Here is a 23,370-nt window from a genome sequence, read left to right as displayed (position 1 = left end):
CAACTATACTTATCGTATAAGTAGGATCAATTCATGTTATTCTATCTGGATAATATCATGTCCATCTTGACTATCCCTCGAATATGAATATTTAGAATACATGCTTAAAGACTAGTGATCTCTATATTATGATCTCATCATAATTCACTATGTCATTTCAAGTATTCATCGACTCCATTATAAACATCACACTAGAATAAAAATGAACATAATATTTTATTCGATGAACTTAAATAAACATGGTGGTGTGATTTGGCTTGACATCCACATAATATCCATCAGTAAATTACAGGGATTGTGACGAAACATAAAGATCTACATCATGTGTCTTCTCCTTACGCTGCTCTTTCCAGACATTGTTGATATCATAAGTCAATTTGACTATCATCTTTCATTATCACACTACCTCCATACGTCCCCATAAACTCGTCTCTCTATCATCACATTGTTCATTCAATCGATTTTTATCATATTTGATATGTTCTCTACCTGACTCACATAATGATTCACCATCATTCTACTTTCATTTCATCTTTTCTTTGCTAAATAAAAGTTTGAATTATAACTATCTACAAACTTTGACTCGATACCACCATCTCACATATTAACCTGTTTTTACTATCTCTTCTCATATCAATTATCACAATAGTAAGAATATTGAATCCTTAATCATTGTTCCATGTGGACATGATTCGTACTCATCACTAGCTATTTATTGAATAGTCTCAATTACTAACGATGAGTAAAATCCTAAAATTGAGATTATCAGGTTCATAAACTCATGTTACACAAGTTTTTCCAACATAGGGGAATGATCAAAAGTGTTAAACATTTACCTCTCCCACCTTCTCTCCCCTTTTCTTTCTTTCTCTCTTTCCCTTGAGTTTTCTTTTCTCCTCTCTCTCTCCTCACTCAGCCCCTTGCTTTGGCTTTTCTCCTCTCTCTACACATTCTTTTTCTCTCTCTCCTCGCTCATCTGCTTTCTTTAACTTTTCTTCTCCACCTATTCTCTTTCTTTTTATCTGCTCTTTCATCCTCTTAACCTCCCACTATTATTTATTATTCTACTACTCTCTTCTCTTACTAATTTTCTTTCTTTCTCCCTTCTGTATATTTTACAAATTTGACTTTTCTCATAACCTCTTTCCCTTACCTTTTCCCACGACTTTCTTCCATGTAAACCACCACTCCCACCTCTTTCCCTTACCTCTCTACCACTTTCTCTTAAACCTTTCACGATTTATTTGCTTTGTAACCACATATTTTATTTTCCTTTAAAAGGGATATGAGCCTGTCTGTATGGACACTTTTTCTTGAGAATTATTGTGAAGTTTTTTCATTACAAAAGAGCGATTTTGTGGTGATAACGTCGACATGAAGGGCTATTGCGGCATCTCATCTTCAACATCGATCAACTCCTCTTGGGTTCCTCCCTCCTTTTTTCCATACCTTATTTTCCTCCATCATCTTCCTAAAATCTAACCCTTGACCTCATTGACCACACACCTTTGTCTCACCCCCATAATCTCCATCTCACTTCTCATTTTCTCCCTTCGTTATAGATTCATCCATTCTCACACCTTATTCCATCTACCTTGTGAGTTAAATTTCTACACTTCACCTCCATCCTTCTCACGCTACACAAATACATCTTCTCTCACCAACAAAATCTTTCATTCCTCTTATATCCATCTTCCCACACCTTTTCCTACTCTTAGTCACTCCAGTCCGTAGAGCTGTAGATCAACATCAATCAAGATCAATCAACATCAGAACAACCAAGCTATCGGCTCCCTTCTTTGAGTTACATTGTGGCACCTCAACTTTGAGACGACTGTTGGTTCATGATAGTTGTTGATTTGCTTTGAGTGATTGTTGAACTTATGAATCCATGTGCTAAAAATTGATTCAGTATTTCGAATCGTCTACTTCCACAAAGGTATGGAAATCACAGTTATTCCCTAATTGTCCTTGTTAAATCCCTGCTTCACCGACTTAGTCCCCTTCTACAGGATAAACCTATCCAGATCATCATCAAGGAATACTTTGTTAATATCAATTTGGTATTAATTTAATAATTTCACCAATTATGCTATCTTGGCCCACGTCAAGTGGTATCGGAGCCGAAAGGTATTGCTTTCTTGTTTGATTGCTTTAAAAAAAAATGGATTTACATTGTTGCTTATTTGTATGTTTTATCTATTATGATGACTTGATTCGGTCTAGATTACTGTCAAAAGAACAAAGATTCTAATACTCTCGTAGAAGAGTCTATCCCTCCTTGGGCAAAAAGTGATTATGAATGGTCTCAAAGATGTAACTTAACATTTATCCTCTTTAGAAAATAAAAGCACTAAGACTCCTCCTACACCCATAGCACATCCAAGGAATCCCAACCATAATTTTCCAAGAAACCTTTACGGTTAGAATCTGAACCTAGACAACCATAGATATGCTTCTGGGAGGATTCAAACCCACCACTCCGATAATGATTATAAGCATGTGAAAATAGATATTCCTATCTTTCAAGGTCATACAATGCCAAAATAATATGTCAACTGATAATCTAAATGAATAGTTATTTCTCATGGGTAGATACATCAGAGGATCGTAAAGTTAAGCTTGTGGAATTGAAGTTAGTAGGTCACGCTAAATATTTTGAAGCAATCTGGAGAACCTCTTAGATACTAGATTTCAGGATCCCATCAAAACTTGGGAGGAAGTGAAAACTAACTTAAGAAAAAGCTATGTCACTTCTAATTACCAAGATTGTCTTGTTGATCAATGACAACTAATTAAACAAGGAAATTGTAGTCCCTTAGAGTAGGTGTTGAATTTGATGAACTGATGATGACTTGTGGTTTGAGAGAAGATCCTAACCTCATCTTGTCAAGATTTAGAACCATACTACGAGATGACCTACGACGAGAAATTATCTGATAGAATGTTAGAACATTTAAAGAAGAATACCTTACAACCATTGATTTAGATACTCCCTTCTCTTCATCATCGTCTATGTCTCCTAAGAGAATACCTACCCGAAAGGTTCCTCATATATCTATACACCTAGAAACAATGTCCCCTCTATCACTTATCCACACTCAAGTAGTGATCCCCAAACTTCGCGTCCTCTACCTTTGAGAGCACTTTCATGTGTACCTCCAAAATGGAAAGGGAGTACAGAAAATCGTCCGGTGAACAGTAGAACAACACGCTATAAGTGCATCAAACCAGTTTATATTTCACCCAATTATCCTACACGAGCATTACTTGTTGTGGAAAATGATTTGTCAATGAGAAATGAACCTCTAGATGAATGTGGAAGATGAATATTATGAGGTTGACCCAGATGTTATAGAGTTTGAAGATCATTAACAACCCCTCAATTTAATGTAATGGGTGTTAACCCCAAGCATCACATGAAGATCCTCTTACAACCTCAATATTTGTTACCTTTGTCAAAGTAGGTCCCTCATATTGCAAGGTTATAGTTGATGACGAAAGTAGCGTGATTGCGATATCTCAAGATGTTCTAGAAAAACTAGAGCTCAAATTATAGCAACACCCTCATCCATATGATGTGTCATGGGAAAATTCCAGTTGCATTCATATTACTCATAGGTGCCTATTACAATTAAAAATTCTATCATATGAAGATGAGATATGGCCAAATGTTCTTCCTATGAATGTAGGGTGTATCTAACTTGGTCGACCATGGTTATATGATAGTGATGTCACAATTCAAGAAAAATATAACTCATGTTCCTTCATTTTTAATTTTAAAAAATAAATATCAAACTTTATGTCCATAAACAAATTTCTAAGCAAGTTAGTCCTAACCATTCCCTCCATTTATCTAGCATAAAATCATGCCATTAGAAAATAAATAAGAGAAATTTCTCTCCTTGCTTTTTTTAATTATTCCCATCATAATCTACCATCAAGAAATCATTAATGAAAATAAATATTCCAAGATTGCCATCATCCAAGAATTTATGGAAATTTTCTCAAATGAACTACCCAATGCCCTTCCCCGCTTCGAGTTATCCAACATGCCATCGATCTTATCCCAAGCCCGTCCCTCCCAAATGGACTCCATTATCAAATGAGTCCCACCAAACATAAATAATTACAATGACAAGTTCAAGAACTTACCGATAAAGGTTTTATACGTGAAAGTTTGAGTCCTTTGCCTGTTCTAACATTACTCGTCCCCAAAAGAGATGGATCTTGGAGAATGTGTATCTATAGCAGAGCGATAAATAAGATCACTATCAAATATAGATTTCTCATTCCTCGACTAGATGATATGACTGATATGCTATCTGGTGCTAGATTATTTTCTAAAATTTATTTGAGAAGTGGTTATCATCAAGTAAGGACTCATGAGGGAGATGAATCGAAAATTTCTTTTAAAACTAAGGATGGTCTTTATGAGTGGTTAGTTATGCCATTTGGCTTGTCAAATACACCTAGTATGTTCATGAGGATCATGAACTATACTCTTAAAGAGTATCTAAGAAACTTTGTGGTCCTCTACTTTGATGATATTTTTATTTATACTAGGGATATAGAGGAACATGATTCTCACTTGAGGATGGTAAATGTCACACATTAAAATCACACATGTTCCATGAGAATCTTAAAAAGTGTTCATTACATCAGCATCATGTCACCTTATTAGGATTCATTGTTCCTTCTCAAGGATTCTCTGTTGGTCCTAAAAGATCGAATACATTTTATAATGGTGAACCCCTCTCAACATTCATGATATTAGAAGCATTCATGGGCTATCCACCTTTTATTGACGTTTCATCAGGGACTTATAGTTCAATTATGAATCCAATTATAAGAGATGAATTAGGGACCCCCCACAACAATTACGGAAGTGAAATTATGCATCATTTACAAATATTTAAAAAAATATATGAATTAGGGTAGGTGTGACCCCTTTAATTTTTAAAATTTCACAGTTATTATTTTTTCGTTCCTTTGAAAATTATTATAATATATAATCAATAACCAAAAATTCGTCTTGAATTTGACTTAAAAAAATTCCCCAAAACATAAAATAAGCATATGAAATCATATGATCCATAAATAAATTTATTTTATGAATAATCTATCTAAAATGAAAAGATAATTAGATATCCAAGGTAAATAAGTATGCATATCTAATCACAACTTTTCGGTCAAATGATATCTGATCAAAATAAATAATTTACTAATGATATAGGACATGTTTCTGTATGGATTCCCTCAAAAAAGTGTCACCACTCAAAGACTTGAATACTGATAACCTAGAAAAAGAGTATAAGTCATCGTTAATTCTTGGATTAAACAACACATTTATAATGTTTCCTTACTAAGTATAGATTTGAGTAAGGGTCAAACCACAGAGAGCCAGACATCAATTAGAATATTTCTCCATGTGATTACATATTTATGGTTTTTTAGATAAAAATAAAAACTAGCTCTAATGGAAGCAATAGCTTTCTTTTTTTTAAGCAAATGCAATGAAGCAGAACTTAAATAATGTTGAGAATAACTTCAATGATAAACATTATTTCAATCTTATAATATTATTAAATCAAATAATAAATATTAAAAATAGCTTATAGTATTTGTTTTGGCAGAAAGCGCCAGGGTTTCCCACAAGAGCACCCCGGGCTTGTGCCTATGCCAAAAAACGTGTGGCAGATCTCCCGTTTTTTGGTTCAGTAAAAATGCAATAACTTGAGCTGTAGGATGAATTTTTTAGCACCGTTTGTGCCGTTGGAAAGCCCTTAGTCTTGGAAATTACGTACTATAATATTGAGTGTGGAAGGCAGGAAACTACGAGAATGCATGAATCTCTGGTGTCATTCCCTTTCGGGCCAAGGATGCATTCTTCTTCAGTTTCCTCCAAACCTGATGATCTGATTCTATTCTTCACTCAACCTGACACTCAAACAGAGAGGATCTAAGAAACACTGATGCACTCAAGGCTGCAAAAATATTTTTGGTACAGAAATTCAGGGATAGTTACAATGTGGGAGAAAAGATGTATAAATAATGATCCTACATTCTCAATGTGAGAGACCTAGAATGTGTGGCCAGGATTTGGCAATTTGGCCATTCAATTCATGCCCCTCTTTATAGGAAAGAAACATCAAACACCCACTTGAATTGTCCTTAAAAATAGGCCTCACCTTTGACTAGGATTAAGCTCCTTTTGGGATCCGGATTGGGCCTGCTCCATAGTGAGCTTCATTCCAATTACCTAAGTTCTGTTATAAATGAAGCTCCAAGGAAATCATGAGATAAATCATTAAAGCCCATTAGTTAGGACCAATTACAAAACTGTGTGTTAATTTCATTTTCAACATGAATAATTGATAATTTTTTGTGCATCTTATTGATATAAATATTAAAATAAATATTAAAATAAATCATAAAATACATATTTATCAGTACATATTTGAAGTCATCAAATACCATTGTTTTTGGTACCATTGTAGATGCATTACTAGCCCGATAGTAATAACAAAATTTGAAGGAAGTTTATATTGAATTTTTTTATTTTATACAAGGTTCAATATATTAACTATTATATAATTATTTTTATTATATGTGACGTAGTACACAAAGATTGTTAAATTATCAGTGTCAAATATTCAGTCTTCAGAAGGTACGATGCCAAAAATTTCTTTGGTATGCTAAAAAATGATTAGAAGCATACATTATCACATCAAATTTATGGAAACACCTTCAAAGGCATCAAAGAATATTTATCGGCATGTTAAACATAGTGTTGGTCAAAATTCATTCACCAATAAATTTTAAAATTATTTATATGTATATATCAATAAATCAATAGAATATGATTGCTTTAATAAGCTAAATAATAAATGAAGTTTCCTTATCAGTTATCAAGAATCCATATTTCTTATGTTTTTAAAATTCACACCATATTTTAATGAGCATGTTTCGAGTCCCATGATGATGTGACTCTAATAAATGAAAATATTTGAGGTCAAAAGTAAGTAGCAATGAACATTTACATAATCAAAACAATAATTATAAAAAAATTGGAAATTTTTTGGAAAATTATCACTAGGGTTTGAAGGACAACTATGCATCATGCATGGTCATGCGGTCAACCTAGTAATAAATTTTTTTGACGGAGGGAATTCCTTAAATTTATAGATGCTATATGCTTCCCTATTAAAGTATGGATAGAAGATAATTGATAATATTAAGTACAGAAAAAATATCATGGATAAATAAACAGAAATACTAGATTTCAGATAATGAGGATTCATTGAAATTGGATGTGAATTATGAGAACATGCAATGTTCTAAAAGTATGTCTCTTAAACCCCTTTTAGAAAGCCTCTTCTCAACATGGGGAGACATAATTCCATACTAGAGAGAAATATCATTTCACGAACATAATATATCATGAAGACTTTGAAATGTGGGGCTCATTAGGAGGACATATATTTTGAAGTGGATTAACTCAAAGGAAAATAAATTGAAGAATAAAACATTTGGGGGTTCATTCATGACTATATAATACTTGAAATTTTCATTTGAGACTACTGTTTTCTCTATTTTTTCATCGCAAATTGTAGCTTTAATGTTTTTTCATCAAGATGGATGGTTGATAGAAAATTGTTTTTTGGAAAAAAGTCATCCTGATGCTGGACTTTTCTTATTTAGCCCAATGAATTGATAAGGCGCCAATAGGTACCTGCTACTTTTAAAATGGGTGAATTTTATATCATGAAAATTCCTATTGGGTGACCTTAATAATTACTTCCATATTAAATTAAGAGGAAGACCATAAAGTAGAAGTCTTAACTTCTTTGTATCTTGGGATAGCTATTGGGCATCAAACTTAACCAACTTATTACACCTTGGAAGTGTCTAATTAATGTTTCTAATTAGTAATTAATTGGTACAAGTTGTTGAAAAAGTAAAGATACTTAGTGGACTAAATTTAATAATTTCTCAAAACATGTAATCCATAATATTAATATGTTTTTGTTGACTCAAGTGCCACATACTAGGAATGCTCTTTAATTTAAGGTTTTGTTACTCTGTCTTTAAGTTGATATCATTAGAGAACTATAACATGCACATTAACATGCATTTGCATCATGATTTTGTATGTTTGAGCATTAAACTTAATTATAAATACATGTTATAGTCTAAATATATTTACATGATTATTGAATAAATATATTTATATGATTCTGAAATAAATATATTTATTTGATTCTTCCATACCAATTGAGATGACTAACTAAACAATGTACGCATGTATACATACAATGAAAAATATTTTTTGGAAATGCTCATGATCTTCTTTATGTTTGTGTACTGTATAATGTTTTATACATATTTTTTATGCAGTAATTGGAGAAGAAAATAAAATTAATTAAAAATGTAGAATAATGCATTGTGGTTGAGCACACCTTATTTGGCTGCTGGGCTCTAAGATGAGGATGGAGAATTGAATTTATCTGAGGAATTCCACCCAAATCTAGACAAATCCCATTATCTTGAACTAGAGTGTTTTCCAAATTTTTATCCAAAGGGGTATAGCTTATGATATTCATTACAAAGACGTCTCAGTGTACATAGTTGAAATTCATTTTTAATTACTTTTCCCCTCTGTTCCATCTTTTATCCGTTTCGAACCTAACTCCTAATTTCAAGTTTTCATATGTTTTCAAACTGTAATTAACAGAGACTTATCTTGCTGATGCATACTATTTAATATCGACCTTATTGTGCACACTTTATTGTGGCAACTGAATGCCATCTAATATACACTCCAGGTGCAAAACCTGCCGTGATGGACAGACACAACTAACACAGACGAAAGTAAAAATCACATTTTGTACCTACCAAGCATATTAATGCTATAATTTAATGCCTTTTTCTCCTTACTGAAAATTTTTTGGCGCTCTTTCATATTTATGTTGAAAGCTTGGATCCCATTAAAACTGAGGATGTAATTAGACACTTTTTTCACAGAATATAATATATCTCACCTATTTAAGGTGAAGATACCTTGGAGTTATGGCACTTCAGGTGATTTTTTCATTGAATTGTTAAGAAAAAAACAAGTAGTGTTATTTTTTAAAAGCACCTTTAAGATATTTTATGAAAATGAAAATGAAAATGAACTCTCCTCTTAAAAGTGTTCAAAACTAGAGAAATAAACCTGCAGCTAAGGATATGATGATAAACTTTCATCAACTAAATGCCTCAACCATGTACATAGGTAATTCAACCAAAACGTGCATGGTAAATGAGACTTAACTTCATGTCAGATGATGATGAGATCATTGAAAAGGATAGACACATTATAAAACACAGCAGTTAAGAATCTTTACTTTGATTACTAAATACAATCGACTATTCCACAATTATAAAATAAATAATATATTTTCAATGCCCAATGGGTCCCATTTTTAGCTTTCATTAAACAGAAATCAATTTTCAACCCACCTCTTCATTTAAAGCTTGCATAACTTTGGAAAGAACACTACTTAAAGAAGGAAGCTCAATTCCTACCCAGATTTTCAATATATTACATAAAAGCCCTAACCAGAGAGATTTATGGACGGAAAGATGGCCATTCGTTCCGTATACCCTTCTAAAAGACCGGGATTTGAGGGTCGAATCCCGTCCCGTTCCGTTCCGTTTGTAACCGTCCATGAGCCTTAAGTGTAATTTTGTTTAGATATGGGTATGCAAACAAGTAGAATAAAATTTGGGGGATTCGAGCAAGATGGTCTTGTTTATGAAATTGAACTATACGAACTTCAAACTTGGTTGATGCCGATGGCAGGAGAGAGGTCAATGTTAGGAGCAGATCAGAGGGGCCTGCAAGAACAGGCGATGTCAATCGCATTGTTTGATCTCTTATTAATCCCCGTTGACCCTTTTCAGTGCCATTTCCAAGGCGAATTCATCAATTATCTGAATTTCGGGCTGGCGGAAGAACGCTCCATTTCGGTCTCCTTTATCCGGTGATTTTGCAATTTTTTTTCTTTCATTGTTCGTCCGCTTCTGTTTTCTGCAATTTCCGAACGTTTAAAAGATGTTTTTTTTGGAGAAATGAGGAGATATGTCAATCTCGGGAGATTGTGGGCTTGAAATTTGAACTGTTTAGAGTAAAGGGTCCTGGTGATGAAGTCTTATTTTGTTTATGGAATGACAGGGGTTTCTGGGTACTGGGAAGACTGAATCTTCTCTGCGATTTGGAATTCCTTCTGCGTTTATGCAATGAATTTGTTTATGGGGAAACGGCTCTGCACCCCAATTGCCGCTCTCGTCTCGTTTGCTGTTCTTATTGTTGCGGCCCATCTGTACTTATCTCCGCATTACCCCTCTTCATTTCTCTTCTTCAACGCTTCCAATGCGCGAAATTCGAGTCATGGGCTTGAAATTTCACCCTTAACTCGTTCTTCTGGAGAGAATTCCTCGCAACATACTGTCAGTGGTCCTCAGTGGGAGATTGGCCTTGATGCGCAATTCCCTGCTGACAGTCTCAAATCTGTCTTCTATCGAGATGCTCCATGGAAGGCTGAGATTGGGCAATGGCTTTCAGGCTGTGATTCAATAAACCAGTCTGTTGATATTCTGGAGGTTCAATTTCGTTTCTCTTCTCAGATGAAATGGACCCTCATCTCTAATGCTTTACAGATTCTGTAAGCTAATGCCTATTTTCTCCTCTTGATTTTAGGTTGTACGATCCAAGGCATGTAAGGACGATTGTGGTGGACGGGGCATCTGTAATCAGGATCTGGGAGAATGTCGTTGCTTTCATGGGTTTGCAGGTGACATGCTTCTGTTTGTCGAAGAGTTTAGAAGAATTTATTGACTCAGATCATCAGAGAATTTTATGAAATTTATGCATTTTAAAATATAAGGCTTCCATGACTTGACGATAGTTGATTCCAGGGTGCCAAACACAGCTGAAATTGTGAACTTTATTTACTAATGGGGATGGTTCGAGAATAATCTCTTTAATCTAAAATCATGAAATGATAGTTCTGCTCTACATTTTATGAAGGCGCGTCTAGGCAGTCGGTTATGATCTTGGAAGAGATCTCCATGTGAGGGATAAAAAGGTGTTATATAAATCTTTAATCATTATTTTTTCATAAAATGTTTTCCAAAATCAATTCACTAGCGTCTTTTCTTGATAGCCAGCACCTGTGTCGTTTTCAATGATTTGGTAAATCAATTTGATGGTCGTGGTGTGGCTTTCCATACTCTTCTGCGGAGTACATTTGCAATGTTTGATAAGTGAATTTTATCCTCTTTCAATATTTAAAATGTAGATACCCTCAAGGAACTTTTGTTCGAAAAATTTTATTGTAAGAATCTTACAAACAGGGGATGGATGCTCCCAAAAGGTGGAGTTTGAGTGCAATCTCCCAACATCAAAAGAATGGCCATATGGAGGTTGGACCGTTTCAATGTGTCCTGGCTTTTGTGACAAAACTCGAGCGATGTGCTTCTGCGGAGAAGGAACAGCATATCCTAATCGTCCTTTGAATGAGGCATGTGGATTTGCAATTGAGTAAGTTGCAAAGAGATTCGAGGCTTTACTCTGTTCCTTCCTCTTTTTCAAAAATTTAATAGAATATTAGTGTTTTAGATCTGGGCCTCGTGGAGAACAGATTGCAAATTTGAAGAGAAGGGATCTGAATGTCTTTGGCACAAATAATAGCGAACCTGGATGGTGTAACATTGTCCCCGAGCAAGCCTTTGCATCTAAGGCTAAACGTAAGATGCTATGTAACTGTAAATATGACTGCCTTTGGGGTGAGTACTGTGAAATTCCAACCGTATGCAGCTGCATAAACCAATGCTCAGGACATGGTCACTGTCGGGGAGGCTTCTGTCAGGTGTGGTTGCTATCTTCAATATCCTTTTCTCATTTGCTATTTTTTTTCTTTCTCTAGGTAATGATCTGTATCGTCCACATTTGATAATATGTCAGTCAGATCGGCCAACTTTTTTGTGCGGTCTCTCTTCTTTGGATCAACCCAGAAAGAAGATTCTTGGGCCACATCTCCACTGAATCTGAAAAAACGCACAAAATATTTCCTCGAGCCTGCCTGTTAGGATGAGCAATCGCCCTCCAGGTTTAGTTCATTTTTTTATTTCACGAGGTGTGAATGAGGGTCTCAGCCTTAGAGTAAGACAACTGGTGAACTAGCTGTGTGATGACTGAGAATTCCCCCTCCCTAGGGTAGCTTTTATACTTTTCCTTCCAAATAATTTACAAAGTCTCCCTTCTTTCTCATGTCAGAGGAGTTCCCTTACAAAGGCAGAAAGCTCCTAAGGCACTTTAAAAATTACACGCACTTTTTGAAAAAGCGCTTCTAAAACTTCTTTAATTGCATTACTTCATCTGGGTAATTTCTTTCAGTGCGAACGGGGTTGGTATGGCATAGATTGCAGCATCCCATCCACGCAAACTGCAATAAGTGAATGGCCTAGATGGCTTAAGCCTGCAGCCGTTCCTGGGAGCACTCCTGAAAACCACAAACATGAGAGTATTGAAGTGATCGTCAGCAAGAGAAGACCCCTCATTTATGTGTATGATTTACCGCCTGAGTTCAATAGCCATCTTATTGAGGTCGGACTCGGAAATACGTTGCATTTGTGTGTTCCAGACCATTAATCTTTTTAGTTTTAATGTATTTCTGACCTGAGAAAACTTTCAGGGGCGGCTTTATAAATTCCAATGCGTAAACAGATTCTACTCTGATAAGAACAGAACAATGTGGACCGACCTACTGTATGCTGCAGAAGTGAGAATAAGCCCAGCACTTCCCTTGCTGATTAGGAAGGCCAAAACATAAATTTTCATTTTTTATTATTATTCTTTGTTGAAGATTTCTCTACACGAAAGCATCTTGGCCAGCCCTCACAGGACAATGAATGCCGAAGAGGCTGATTATTTCTATGTTCCAGTTATGGATGCCTGCCTGATTACTCGTGCTAATCATGCGCCTCATTTGGCGGTGGACGTATGAACCTTCCTCATTATCTTTTATTGAATTTATATTTTGGCATAAATTGATTGGTATAATTTTTCTATGCTCTGAGTGTAAGGCAGGACAAGCTGCACTACAGGACCTACTTAGCCTTGCAATGGTATAAGAGAGTGTACGATCATATTATTGAACATTACCCCTACTGGAACCGTTCCTCTGGAAGAGACCACATTTGGGTGAGACATTGACATGTCAGGAAATATATGTCCATAAAACCATCAAACTTGCAAGTCTATCGTAGAAATGAGAACCTCAGATATGAATGTTGTTCAGGGATTAGATTGTTATTAAAATAGCCAGTTAGTGTTAGTTGAATGACCAAATTTATTCCCAAATTTCAAATGTTTTTTCCTTAAATAAATGCAGACGTTCTTTTTTGATGAGGGTGCTTGCTGTGCGCCCAAAGAAATCTGGAATAGCATGATGTTAGTTCACTGGGGAAACACAAACACAAAACACAAGCATTCAACTACTGCTTCGTTGCAAGATGTTTGGGATTCTATCCCTGTTGAAGAGAGGGGAGACCATCCATGTTTTGATCCGACCAAGGATCTCGTCATTCCAGCATGGAAACTACCCGATGCAAGGGTTTTGCGGAAGAAGCTTTGGGCCAGGTGCATTGAAATCATTTCGTTTTTCCATTTTCTCTAAATATATTCTATCCTTGTTTACCCTTTATCAGGCCTCTCAAGGAGCGGAAGACCCTTTTCTATTTCAATGGGAAGCTAGGACCCGCATATGACCGACCCGAGCCTAAGTATGGAAAAATCCTAATAAATATTTCCTTTTTTAAAACCAAAGCCTGGAACACAGTAAAATATTCAAATTTTTTCTCATACAGATACAGCATGGGAATTAGGGAAAAGGTGGCAGAAGAGTTTGGCTCGACTCCCAACAGGGATGGGAAACTGGGAAGGCAGCATGCCCCTGATGTTATTGTGTCCCCAAGACAAAGCCCTGACTACTTTGAGGATTTGTCCAGATCAGTATTCTGTGGGGTTTTACCCGGCGACGGTTGGAGTGGGCGCATGGAAGATAGTATTCTCAATGGTTGTATCCCTGTGGTGATCCAGGTATTTCTTTTCCCAGAATTTCATTGATTAGTTTGTCCAAGTTATGTTAATGGCTTGTTATGGGTGAGGTTTTCCATGGGTTTCACGTGGGCAGAAATGGGTGGTTCTAATTCTCTTAGATTAAAAAATGTATGCTCGAATTAGCAAAGTTCCTGAGGCGGTTACATAGCCAATTCTCACTGCGTATAGAAACATGTCCATTTGAGATATTGGGTCCTGTTGGAGATTGATAATTCGTTTTTGTGGAAATCTGTTCACTTCTTCTATAGCTGCCCAGGTTAAAATAGTATCCAAGAACAATTTCTAAATTTGGGTAAGAATATTTCCCTCCGTATCTCCCTCATTGTTCATCCCCATACATAGGACGGCATCTTTCTTCCATATGAAAACTTCCTCAACTACGAGAGCTTCGTCGTGCGGATCAAAGAAGACGATATCCCCAACTTGATCTCCATACTCCGGGTAAATCCCCCTTCCTGGACGTTGTTTCAATTGTTTTCTAGTTGTAGATTCTTCGCGTTATCATGTAGTCACAAACATAAAGCTTAATATAATTCAATCACTAGTATTTATGAAAAAATTTGCTCAGGGATTCAATGAGAGCACAATTGAGACGATGATGACGAACGTGAGAGCTGTTTGGGGGAGGTTTTTCCACCGAGATTCAATGATGCTTGAGGCAGAGCGCCAGAAGATGCTGTTCGGCAATGTGGAGGATTGGGGGGCCGAGGTCTCAGAGCTCAGAGGAGATGATGTTCTGGCCACCCTATTTCAGGTAAAAAGGGAAAATATTGAGAAGACCACCAAGAAAAATTTAAAGAATAGAAATCTGGTCATCTTTTCCAAAAATCCCTGAAAATTGATCTGATCTGTTGTTCTTCAGGTGCTCCATTATAAGCTGCACAATGATCCATGGCGTCTAACCGCGCAAACGGCCAAACACACATTTGGATTGCCAAAAAAATGCATCCACCAGGCTCCTTGATGCCCAAATTGAGCTCTGTTCATTTGTTTTATTCGCTCATTGTTGGCAATAGATTTTTCGTTGGTTCTGCCATGAAATCTCTACTTGTTTCTAGAGAGAGAAAGAAAAAATTATTGTCCAGATTCTTTGAAGCAGTGTACACAGACAAAGCCAGGATCAACTCATTGCTTTGGCCAGTCTAAAATCATAGTCTTTTAAAGAAGGAATGAGCCAAGTTAAATAGTCAATTGAACAAAAATTAAAACATATAACATCCTCCTAGGGAACTGAATTAGATATTTGTGTTGGAATAATAAAGGTATCAAAAAAATCTACGAGATGGCAATTGAGGACAGGAGCTCAATCACAGCCGAAACCAACGCCCACTAAGAGGAAATGATTGCCACAAGGTAATCTGTCAGTCTGATGTCTTTTTCCATCTTATTGGATTCCTCAAGCTCCAGCACAAAGGACTTCAAAATTTTATACCAAGAGAGAGAAAGGGTGAGATAGTACATCAGAAAAAAGTCCCACAATGGAAAAAAGTAAAAGATAAAATAGTTGTATTCTAATAAGTTAGACTAGAATTAAAATGATAATTACAATTATACACCTGATAAAATTATAAAAAGAACCTCAGAGTCATTTGTTACCATAAAATTAGTAACTCTGTTTATAGAACCGTAGAGTAGTTATTTAACAGAAAGTGAAAGAAAAATCGAACAATCATCTCTTGTGAATATGAAACATCAATAAAAAAAAAAATAACATTATTGTATTGTAACCTAGAATTAAAACGGAAAATTACAATTTTATGCCAGATAAAATTAAAAAAGAATCTCCGAGTAATTTGTTAACATAAAATTGATGACTGTGTTTTATAGAGCTGTAGATTAGTTACATAGCAGAAAATGAAAGAAAAAATCAAACAATCATCTCATTATGGAAAACCGTGAGTACCATTTGATCTATCCACTGTCTCTTGCTTCTTCCCTCCTGCCTACTCGTTTTGAAAAATTATCCCTTCCTACTAAATCTTCTTGCCTACTCGTTTTGATGCTACATGTATTTTAAAAGTAATTATTTCTAAAATATATGATGGACTATATTATTGAATGATTTATAAATTGAACTTAGTTTTAAAATTTTTATAAAATAGAAAAGGCATTTATATACTTATACGGAAATTATCCCTTTAGCATAAAGGGAATGTTAAAAAGCCTCCAGCATGAACGTGGTAACTATAGGACAAGATATCCCAAATGCAAATAATAGAAACTCTTTATGACTCTTAAAATCCGGCTTGTTTGATTCTTTCTCTAATGCACATTCTGTTGCATGATTAAGAAAATCAAAATTCCATAAAACAGTCCGGCAGATTACTGAATTTGTTTCTTGGTGAAGATATTCATCTGTGATGGGTTTTCCCACAATCAAGAAACTTCTCACACTATAGAGGGCACATTTCATACATACATAAACTTTCATCTCTGTAGCTTTTCTGTTTGATTTACAATATATGTATTTCATTTGTTTTGGATGGGAGAAAATCTACTCGTTTATAATTTATTTTTTGTGATTTTAGAACTTTACGTATTTGAATCTTGTTCTGAATTTGATTCTTACTTGTTTTTTGTTTCTGGCTCAAATATTGAGGTAACATGAATATTCTTATCATCTTTTATTAAGTGAATGATCAATAAATTTTAAGGTTTTATCCTCTTTTTATCTGAAAATTTTACAAATGATATTCATTAGCTACTAAATTTGAAGCTAAAAGCTGTTAATGTCTACAAAACTAATAAATCTGAAATTACCACATCGTGGTTCTGTTAACTTTGAAATCGAGTGGTTCAATATTAAACTAATAGTATGAACTAAATTTCATATAAGGTATAAAGTCTAATTTACCCTCCGCCTTAGTGTTGTACAAGATGTTTGACGAGGTTCAAGGACGTATCAGCCCTAGCCTTCCACATAAGTCTCCAAAGACAGCTTAGGACCAACCAGGCCTTCGGATCTAATTAAGAATTTTACAAATGTAGAAGCCCATTTCAAATAGACATCTGACACATTATTTTTTCCACCTAAGAGTTGACTAAAAAAAAGTGATTGGCTTTTTTATCAATTTGTAATAATTTCCATAAACTAATTCTCAATTTGGTATATTTATCCTAATTATTTTTTTGATAAGGCTAATAAGGATTTGACTAGAAAAATAATTTTACAAAAAATACGATAAACCTCATCTGAAAGATTGATTATAAACTGTCATTTTTCTTACACATAATGTCACATCATTCAGTATTTAATCATGGGTATAAGTTGTATGTATATTAATTATTATATGTTTAGGGATACAAATGATTACCGTGTGATATATCTCAAGTATGTGAGAATCATTCCAGTGGTGAGGCTGATAATGGTTATCCAGAAGGCTGATAATGCTCACCAAGGTGATCAGGCAATCATCTAAAGGGATGCAATGACAAAAAAGATTGTGATAGATTCATTAGATATTGCTGTATGCTCACATTTTCTTCATATAATTACCAGTCATCAAATCCACTAAACTAATGACGTAAAATGGTATCATTTATAACATACATTTTTAGTAGCTTAATCTAACCATATTTACATGTTTATTTTCATTAAATTAATTATATATGCATGATATAAAGCTTGAACTGATTAAATTTATTTTAGAATGATACTCTGAATTTTCTTCATTTTTACGTATTTTGGGGGATTTTTCTGAAATCAAGTTCGCAGATATCTTATTTTCTGAAATCAAGTTCGCAGATATCTTATTTTCTGAAATCAAGTTCGCAAACATATTGATTTTTATTTTTTGGGTCTTTATTTAATTTGATATGAATTTTATATTATTTTTAACCTTTGATTTTTTGAGATGCCATGAATCTCCATTCAATTCGTCGAAAAGTGACCAACTACGATTGAGGATAACTAGTGGGGCCTGCTCACAATGCTCGCTTGGGGTGGAGAGAGAAGAGATAGAAATCAGGGCCGCACTCATTCTTGGAGATAAAAAAATCCCATCTTTAGCCTCTCAGACGAACCACACAGATCTGAAGCTCGTAGACAAATGACAGAGAAGAAAAATAAACGAAGGCTCTTTTGTTTGGATTACATGCCGGGGCAGCATAGACGACAAGTGGCTGAGCAGACCTCACCTGGTCCCTATGCGACAATTTGACCATTCCTTCTTTGCATCGAAGCTTCTCGCCTCCGCCGCCGCCAACGAAATTCTGTAATTCAGATCTTTCAACATAATTATCCGGTTGCTATGGTAAGAAAAGTAATTCGAAATAAAGTACAGTATAATATTACGTTCCACATCTTCATTTAGCAAATGTTTCTCAATCGTGGTCGAGGGGTTTCCTTAGCTGCAGGGGAGGAAGGTAGGCCAAGAGAAGATCTTGGTACTTAAATATCAAGATGCATGTCTGTTTTGTTAGTGACACGGTTGCACCGTCGCTCATCTCCGGTGGCTTCGCTGGACGACAAATAGTAGTGGATGAAGCAGAAGCTCTTTTTATGAAGGAAGAATGTAATGGAGATGGTGCCCTGATAGGGAAAGACCGAGATATATATATAGAGAGAGAGAGAGGATGAGGGGGAAAAGGAAATTGGTGGAGAAGCTTAAATAGCAGAGATAATTCTGTAGGCTTCCTCTCAGCCACACAACCAGGAGGATTCCACCATTAGTTGGCTCACCACGATGAACAACTCATTTTCCTGGCCCTCTTTCACAGGATGGATCTTCTGCCATGACGACGATGATGATGACGATGATGATGATGATTAGTTCAGTGCAGCGCAGATGTTAGAATGGCTTCCTAGAAGCTGAAATAAAAGGGATGTTAGTTTTTGGGAATTTTTGCAATGAGAAGAGAGATAGAGAGATTGAGGGTGTATCAGAGATTGGCAGGCGTAAATATCGAGATGCAGACAATGTCTTGACGGCAACGCAGTTTCACTACCTATCGTCTCCTCTGGCCCCGCAGGACGACAGATGGCAGCGAACGAAGTAGAGGCTCTTAGTTTGAAGAAATAAGATAGCTGAGATGCGCTCTGGTAGGGAAATATGAGATTTTATATATAGAGAGAGAGGAGGAGGGGGGAAATGTAAGGGAGAAGTTGCTTGACTTGTTGCCCAAGAAGCCCATGGTGCTGCATTGTGACAACGTTAAAGCTCAGATGGTGAAGATTCATTCTGATGTTGTCTCTCAACCACATGATCAAAAGGATTCCATCCATGTGCCAGCTTGTCACGGTGAAGAACTCCTCGGCCTGGCCCTCTTTCACAAATAGGATCTTCTTCCATGAAGAAGAAGATGATGATGATCAATTTAGTGAAGCGCTGATGAGGGAACACCTTCCTAGAAGCTGAAATTAAGAAGGATCTTAGTTTTGGAAGATTATGGTGATGAGAAGGTGGAGAGTGAGTTTGAGGTTGTACCTGAGAACGTGGAAGCTCGTCTTCTACAGCCTTCTACTCAACATCTCCAAATGGAAAACATGTGTAAACAATGTTAGTCACAGGCAAGGGGTTCACGCCGCTATCGCAGAACACGATTCCTGATGGACCGATCTGCGTCCTTGAGAGAGCGATGTAGAGTTGGCCGTGAGTGAAGAGTGGGTTTGGTAGATATAACCCCACCGTGTCAAGAGTCTGACCTTGGGATTTGTTAATCGTCATCGCGAAGGCCAGTCGAATTGGGAACTTAAGGCGCTTGAATCAAAACGAAAGCCTTGATTGAGACGGGTAGAGCGCAATCCGTGGTAGGAGATGGACTTCACCGTAGAAATTGCCTTGGTCGACGATTGTGGCTTGTAGAATTTTCGAGAAAAAGCCATCCACTTGAAGCCTAGTCCTATTGCATAGACCTTGCAATGTGTTCAAGTTTAGAGAAGGATCACGATGCAGTCGATCTTGAGTCGGAGCTTGTGGAGCGGCATTGTCGCATCATCAATTGTGTTCAGGAACTCGGTTGGGTAGAGGGATTCGTTATTGACTTTGCCAGAAGGGATTGCATCGAAGCTGAAGTACTCCATCAATTCACTTGGAAAGACATCGAGCACCATGATGTTGACCTTTACCACATCATCGTTCAGAGGCGTCAAAATCGTCTTTGCTAACAATTCAGTTGCACCATCTTTAAAGGTACCATAAACATGGGCAATCAGATTAGACAAAGAGGAGACATGCTGAATCTCAGTTGCAAGATGGACATCAAGGCCAACGCATCCTTCTCTGACGGCGAGTAAGAACTCACCCCACGCTTGTTGGACGGGTGAAATGCGCACATTGGTTCTTAGGCAAAAAATAGAGCAATGGCACCATACATCGCTTCGGTTAAGGGATGAACTGATGATCATTGAGCGCAAGCCTTTCTGTATGATTGGAAGCATTTGTCTGAAGTCACCTCCCATCATGACAACCTTACAGCCGAAAGGAACATTTTCCAAAGTTGCATCAATAGTCTTCATCACATCTCGAATAGATCGATCGAACGTCTCGTAAATGTGGTGATGCATCATTGGAGCTTCGTCCACAATTATAATACTTGCTCAATGAATTTGGCGGGCGATCATCGAGTCAGGTGAGAATCCACACGTTGAGATGTGAGTAACGGGAATAGGAATCTTGAATGTGGAGTGTAACGGTCACCCTCCTTCCAAAAGAAACGTCGTGATACCACTTGTCGCAGCCGATATGGCGGTGAGGCGAGAGGCCTTGATCTTTGCGAGAATAGCTGAGTAGAGAAACGTCTTACCAGATCCACCAGGCCCATGAACAAAGAAGACCTTGGCCTCCTTAGCATGTTCCATTGATTCTATGGCTTTGAATACTGCGTCGTTAAGGTGTCTTTGTTCTACGTTTAACATGACTTGTAGGTGTTCAGCTCTGAGGATTGCATTCATGATGTTGTTTCCATGGCTTGGCCTGCATTCTGTATCTGTTAGTTGAAGTTCGACGCCTTGGGGCAACCCTGGGAATGCTGCGAGCAAAGATCCATTGTGGTAGAGGATTGACTCGAGCGCGCTCAACACTTTTGCCATATCTAGTTAGTCACTTAGGAGGCACAGTTCTCGAAATGGATGTCCTCTGACATTGCATAAAGGTATTTTTCGAGAAGCACGTCTGGTTGCGAGATTTCACAATAGAGTAGCATCATTGCAAAGAGCTTGCGAACTTGATGGGGAGAAGCAACACACGATGCCAATGCAAGATCGTTGTTGAACTCTGCGTCACAGTGGAGTAGGCCATGCGCTTCAGGAGCTCTTTGATACATGTCGTAGAAAACATCATCAATGGTGTGCAAATCTTCGTAACACATTGCTCTTTGAACATGATGAAGCATCAATTGAAGGTAGTATCATGTACTGTCGCGAGGGCACACAGAGTGCACCCTTCTAATACACTGCAGTTGCTGTCATCGTGACCCATGCCGAGTGGATTTTTTCCACGTGTAATAAAACGGGAAGTCACAATACAGTGTCTGTTTGGCTAATTCATCTTCCAAATGCTCCCTGTTGTACCGCATCCACTCTGTGAGGGGCGTGCACGTCGACCTGTCCATGACATCACTGACCAGTTCACCTTCTGCATACACCACAAATTGCATATTCTCGTCGTTGGAGGGCATACACAATTGGGTACATTTTCTACATGCTGAATTTGCAGATCCACCAAAAAGACTCTAATGTAGATACGTATCGGGCATCAAGATATTGTTGGGCTTAATCGCGTGATGAAGGGTTTTGAGATGCACCAACGATGACACAGTCTATAGGAGCATCCTCTGGCTTGAATGCGATCGTGGCCCTTGTAGACGTACTTGTACAGTTACATCACCGATCGGATGGAAGAGCAGATTTCCACTTTGATGTGGCAGTTGAACACTTTGCACAAATACTTGGTGTACGGAACAACCCAGCAATTGTCAATGAGATGTGAACCCTTTTCGACGATGCAACCATTATTGCGACGCAGGTAAAGAGGGTACCCATCATTGTTTTCTTGTGTCGAACAGATGAACTCCTTGGGAAACTACTTGGAGCACTTTCCATCCTTCATACACGTGCATCTTGGGTTTGCAGAACCGCAAGGTCATGAATCATATGTGTTGCCACACAGGCAAACAATTCCTTGTCGATGAGATCTGGTAGTTCAGCACACATGATGTTATCGGTATCTTCTAGGGTCTTTGGCTTGTACAGATCATCCAGTACCCAGAGCATATGTGTGTGTGGGAGACCACGCTTCTGAAACTTGACAATGTTCACACGACCTTTTACTTTGTCAAATATTTCCTTTTCGATTATCAAATGAGGAGCTCCTTCAGTTTCAACTAGAAAATGTGATTGCAGAGGTCGAATCAATCTTGTGACTTCTGGCCAGGTAGTAGAGCTTCCATGATGTCGAGCCGTTTTGGGTTGCAAGTCATCGTGATGAATAAATCTGGCTTTCCCATCTTTCGTACGATGGCCATGGCATCCTGGTACAATCCTTGCATGTAGCGTGAGCTGCCGGTGAAGGAAGGCGGAAGAATGTTCATCCTCCCCATAGGCACGACAACATCGTTGGCGGCAACTTGATCAATCAACCCTCAGTAGAGGCTTGCACGCAACGTTACCTGGTTGCAGAAAATCTAGTACAGGCAAGATTCTTCAACCTTGGCGTTAGCATCCAAAACATATTCTTGAAAAAGCTGACCAGAAATATGAAGCACTCTTGATGAGTCTCAAATCATGAAGTGGTAGGCATAAAATTGGTTCCTCGTTACTTTGCTTCTTTCCTTTAGTTGCAGGCTCCACCCTGGACTACCATACGGAAAGAGCAAATGAAGTGGAGCAGATCATAATTTCCGTCGAGCTGATTCACGAACTGCATGCCCCCACCACGCTTCTGAAGAACAATGGTGCGCCTTCCATCTCCTTCGTTGCCAGCGCTAGGCATAAGAACAACAATTTCAGAGCTTGTGGGTTGATCATAACGGCGGTCAGAGATAGAAGGCCCGCCAACTTGTAGCTTGAATTCTTGGGTGGATGCGGTGAGAAAAAAACAGATTGGCCACAGTGAGACAGTAGTGGATCTTTTCAAGGATGTTGCGATGTAGATCAGGGAAGATTGAGCTTTGTCGTTCGATCAGGTAGTCCGTGTCATAGATGTAGATTTGAGCAAAGCAGAGAGCTTGACCAACAGGGGGCAACAGAGCATTTGAGATCTGAT

General features: G+C 37.3%; 2 protein-coding genes across 3 annotated transcripts; one reads left to right on the top strand and one right to left on the bottom strand.

Moving 5' to 3' along the window:
• The first annotated feature begins 9,839 nt into the window (after positions 1 to 9,839).
• LOC144711931 (uncharacterized) lies at positions 9,840 to 15,251 on the top strand. Of its 2 annotated transcripts, XM_078586088.1 has the most exons (15): positions 9,840 to 10,028; positions 10,220 to 10,647; positions 10,745 to 10,838; positions 11,401 to 11,587; positions 11,666 to 11,915; positions 12,443 to 12,652; positions 12,741 to 12,827; positions 12,912 to 13,046; positions 13,136 to 13,249; positions 13,440 to 13,687; positions 13,756 to 13,830; positions 13,915 to 14,146; positions 14,510 to 14,608; positions 14,736 to 14,921; positions 15,030 to 15,251. In XM_078586088.1, exons 2-15 carry the CDS (start codon positions 10,285 to 10,287, stop codon positions 15,129 to 15,131), a joined length of 2,382 nt encoding a protein of 793 aa, XP_078442214.1. In that variant the 5' UTR covers positions 9,840 to 10,028; positions 10,220 to 10,284; the 3' UTR covers positions 15,132 to 15,251. The 2 variants fall into 2 exon arrangements, with proteins under 2 accessions (XP_078442214.1, XP_078442215.1); XM_078586089.1 differs by lacking the exon at positions 13,136 to 13,249.
• Positions 15,252 to 20,039: 4,788 nt separating this feature from the next.
• LOC144712038 (uncharacterized) lies at positions 20,040 to 20,672 on the bottom strand. Its single transcript, XM_078586213.1, has one exon. The coding sequence runs from the start codon at positions 20,670 to 20,672 to the stop codon at positions 20,040 to 20,042; it is 633 nt and encodes a 210-aa protein (XP_078442339.1).
• Between the last annotated feature and the right edge of the window lie 2,698 nt (positions 20,673 to 23,370).

Source organism: Wolffia australiana, chromosome 14 (genome assembly GCF_029677425.1).
Source record: "Wolffia australiana isolate 7733 chromosome 14, ASM2967742v1".
NCBI lineage: Eukaryota > Viridiplantae > Streptophyta > Magnoliopsida > Alismatales > Araceae > Wolffia > Wolffia australiana.
This window is presented reverse-complemented; position numbering and strand designations above follow the sequence as displayed.

Bases quoted from the DNA above. Each gene is read 5' to 3' on its own strand.
- LOC144711931 (XM_078586088.1), top strand. From the start codon at position 10,285: ATGAATTTGTTTATGGGGAAACGGCTCTGCACCCCAATTGCCGCTCTC. The intron at 10,839-11,400 runs GTGACATGCTTC...TCTTACAAACAG, and splicing joins TTGCTTTCATGGGTTTGCAG to GGGATGGATGCTCCCAAAAG. The intron at 13,047-13,135 runs GTATGAACCTTC...AGTGTAAGGCAG, and splicing joins CGCCTCATTTGGCGGTGGAC to GACAAGCTGCACTACAGGAC.
- LOC144712038 (XM_078586213.1), bottom strand. From the start codon at position 20,672: ATGCATCACCACATTTACGAGACGTTCGATCGATCTATTCGAGATGTG.